At 36.7% G+C, this 2,286-nt stretch overlaps 1 protein-coding gene across 1 annotated transcript in view; it reads right to left on the bottom strand.

Moving 5' to 3' along the window:
• Nucleotides 1-2,241, bottom strand: part of LOC127750780 (uncharacterized) — a 40,474-nt gene extending 38,233 nt beyond the window's left edge. The window contains exons 1-6 of the mRNA XM_052273267.1: nt 1,635-2,241; nt 1,140-1,552; nt 842-1,052; nt 608-764; nt 394-498; nt 256-303 (exon numbers count right to left, since the gene is read on the bottom strand). Of these exons, the coding sequence (XP_052129227.1) occupies nt 256-303; nt 394-498; nt 608-764; nt 842-1,052; nt 1,140-1,296 (678 nt within the window). The 5' untranslated portion in view covers nt 1,297-1,552; nt 1,635-2,241. The remainder of the gene's footprint in view (nt 1-255; nt 304-393; nt 499-607; nt 765-841; nt 1,053-1,139; nt 1,553-1,634) is intronic.
• Nucleotides 2,242-2,286: the final 45 nt, after the last annotated feature.

Here is a 2,286-nt window from a genome sequence, read left to right as displayed (position 1 = left end):
ACCAAGTCCAATTTTCAATGGGTTTGTTAGATCTGCATGAATGTGACCTTTTTCTGTGGACAGAGGTCAATTCAATTACTGTTCCAGTGCCCTTCAATCAAGAACGATGGAATGAACTGAAGGAGAGCCTAACAAAATTCCACTGGGAGTATTTGATGCCTGATTACTTAGCAAAAAGAACCCCTCTTAATCTGGACCCTGTCAGAATTCCCTAATTTTATTAATCAGACTAATTTCAATTTTTAATTCAATTACCTGAATTTTATTGTCTCCTTTGACTGCCATTATGTGATCTGTTGAGACCTGTTAAAAGATAGTATAGAAATAATTGTGATGTTTCTAGATTTACTTATGTGTATATATTCACTTGTACTGTGAGGTACTTGTACTTACTTGGTTCCCCCATTGCTCATCTACTTTACTTTCATACATTAAAGTAACATTAGAGTTTGTGTAAAAATTCTCCATAGATAGCCTTGTGGGAGAAGCCACTGTGATCTGAAAGTATGCAATCGTAATGAGTTCTGATACTTTATGTTAAGTAACATTTTACATTGAAGACTGATTAAGTCATAGGACAACAAATAAACATTGCAACAAGTCTTACTTGAGTGTCATTGAATCTCCTAAATCTATGATCATGGCATCTGGTTATTATGTAACACCCTGTACGTACGCCCTTTGGCTCAACAATTATGCATTTCAGTGAGAGCTTTGTGCCCCTGATGTCCAATTCAAATGGTAAAGGAGATAGTAAGGTACACCTGTAAAATTACAAAATTAGAAGAAATGCATAAATGTACTTTTTCTGATAACAAACAATATCTAACAAATTATTTACTTTTCAAGATGAACGAGCAAACATTTTGGCATATCAACCACTCTCAAGTTTATGGTTGCTTCGTTTTCACTGCACAGTGGACACACTTCTTCTTTGGTATTGAACAACTCACTTTCAACAGAACTTTGCAAGTCTCTTATTGACTGATCTTTTAGCTCCAGAACACACTTAAATTTTTTCTGTTCATCACCACCACAGAATGAGCATGACACTAACACATGAAAAGGAACAAGAATTATGCGACAGGACCTAAATGTAAGAATTTACTTTCAAATGATTAAAAAGTACCTGAACTGACCTTCAGTCTCCTGCTCATACTTCCAGATTTTGGCAACAGGTGTTGCTTCGTAATCTGCAACACTTTCACAGGGACGACCACAGGAATAGCTCAGTCTAATCAAATTAACAAACACAACCAAGACGAAAAGTGGACTGCTTCTTTGCTCAAGAGGCATGTTACATGAAGCATCTGAATAAAGAACACAAATATAAATAGTAAGAATCCCTTGAACTTTCAAAGATACATGTACAAAAATACTCTGTTCACTTACTGTGCCACATCGTAACTAGAGATGCTGGGTCTGAGATTTTTTTTTCACATAACTCGTGATAAACATTAAGGAATTCACACAGTATGCACTGGCTGGATGTGCAGGTATTGACATTGTGATGCTTCAGATACCGCATGAAGTGAGCACAGTGAAGGAAAGCCTACAACAGAAAGTACACATGGCATATGATAAATTAAAAAAAAAATTAAGAAACTAAAAAGATTGAAATATTATTCACTTACTTGAACAGTAACAATTACGTGTGACATACCACTACAATTTATCAGACCTCCATCAACATGTTCTTCGGCGTTAATTAAGTCCATTGTGCCTGAAAAAATGAAGGAGATAAAAAGTGGAAGATTCGTGCTATCGCCGCGGAAAGGAATTTCGTTTTTTTTTTTTGTTTTTTGTTTGAAAAGGATAAATGAGAAGGTATTGCATTGGTTTATGTGTAAGGGATAAGCGTAACTCAGGGGCAGAGTAGAGTAGAGAAGTTCTGACCGTTCATAACAGAATGACAGTTACAAATGTACTCTCCCTGTTTCCTTAAGAAGTAAGTGTCTCATTTTTTCCTTTGATTTACCGTGACAACACTTAAATCATTAGTTTAGGTGATAAATAGATTAGCAGGAGGGGGTTATGATACCCTCGGAGGATCAAAGTCAACACATCTCACTTTTTGGAACAGTGTCACCTTCTATAAAGTGTCCCAAATACATTTTCAAACATAATTTCTAAACTGAGAATTACTCACCGGTTCAAAAAATATATTACATCGCATAATATTCTAGGGAGGATTTTAAAGTCCACGATCCACGACCGGCAGTCAACGCGTCGATAGATTTCCCATCCCATCCTCTGCACGCGCGAGGCTCCCCCCCCCCGTCACCC

This window comes from Frankliniella occidentalis, unplaced genomic scaffold (genome assembly GCF_000697945.3).
Source record: "Frankliniella occidentalis isolate FOCC.00 unplaced genomic scaffold, Focc_3.1 Scaffold259, whole genome shotgun sequence".
Taxonomy (NCBI): Eukaryota; Metazoa; Arthropoda; class Insecta; order Thysanoptera; family Thripidae; genus Frankliniella; species Frankliniella occidentalis.
This window is presented reverse-complemented; position numbering and strand designations above follow the sequence as displayed.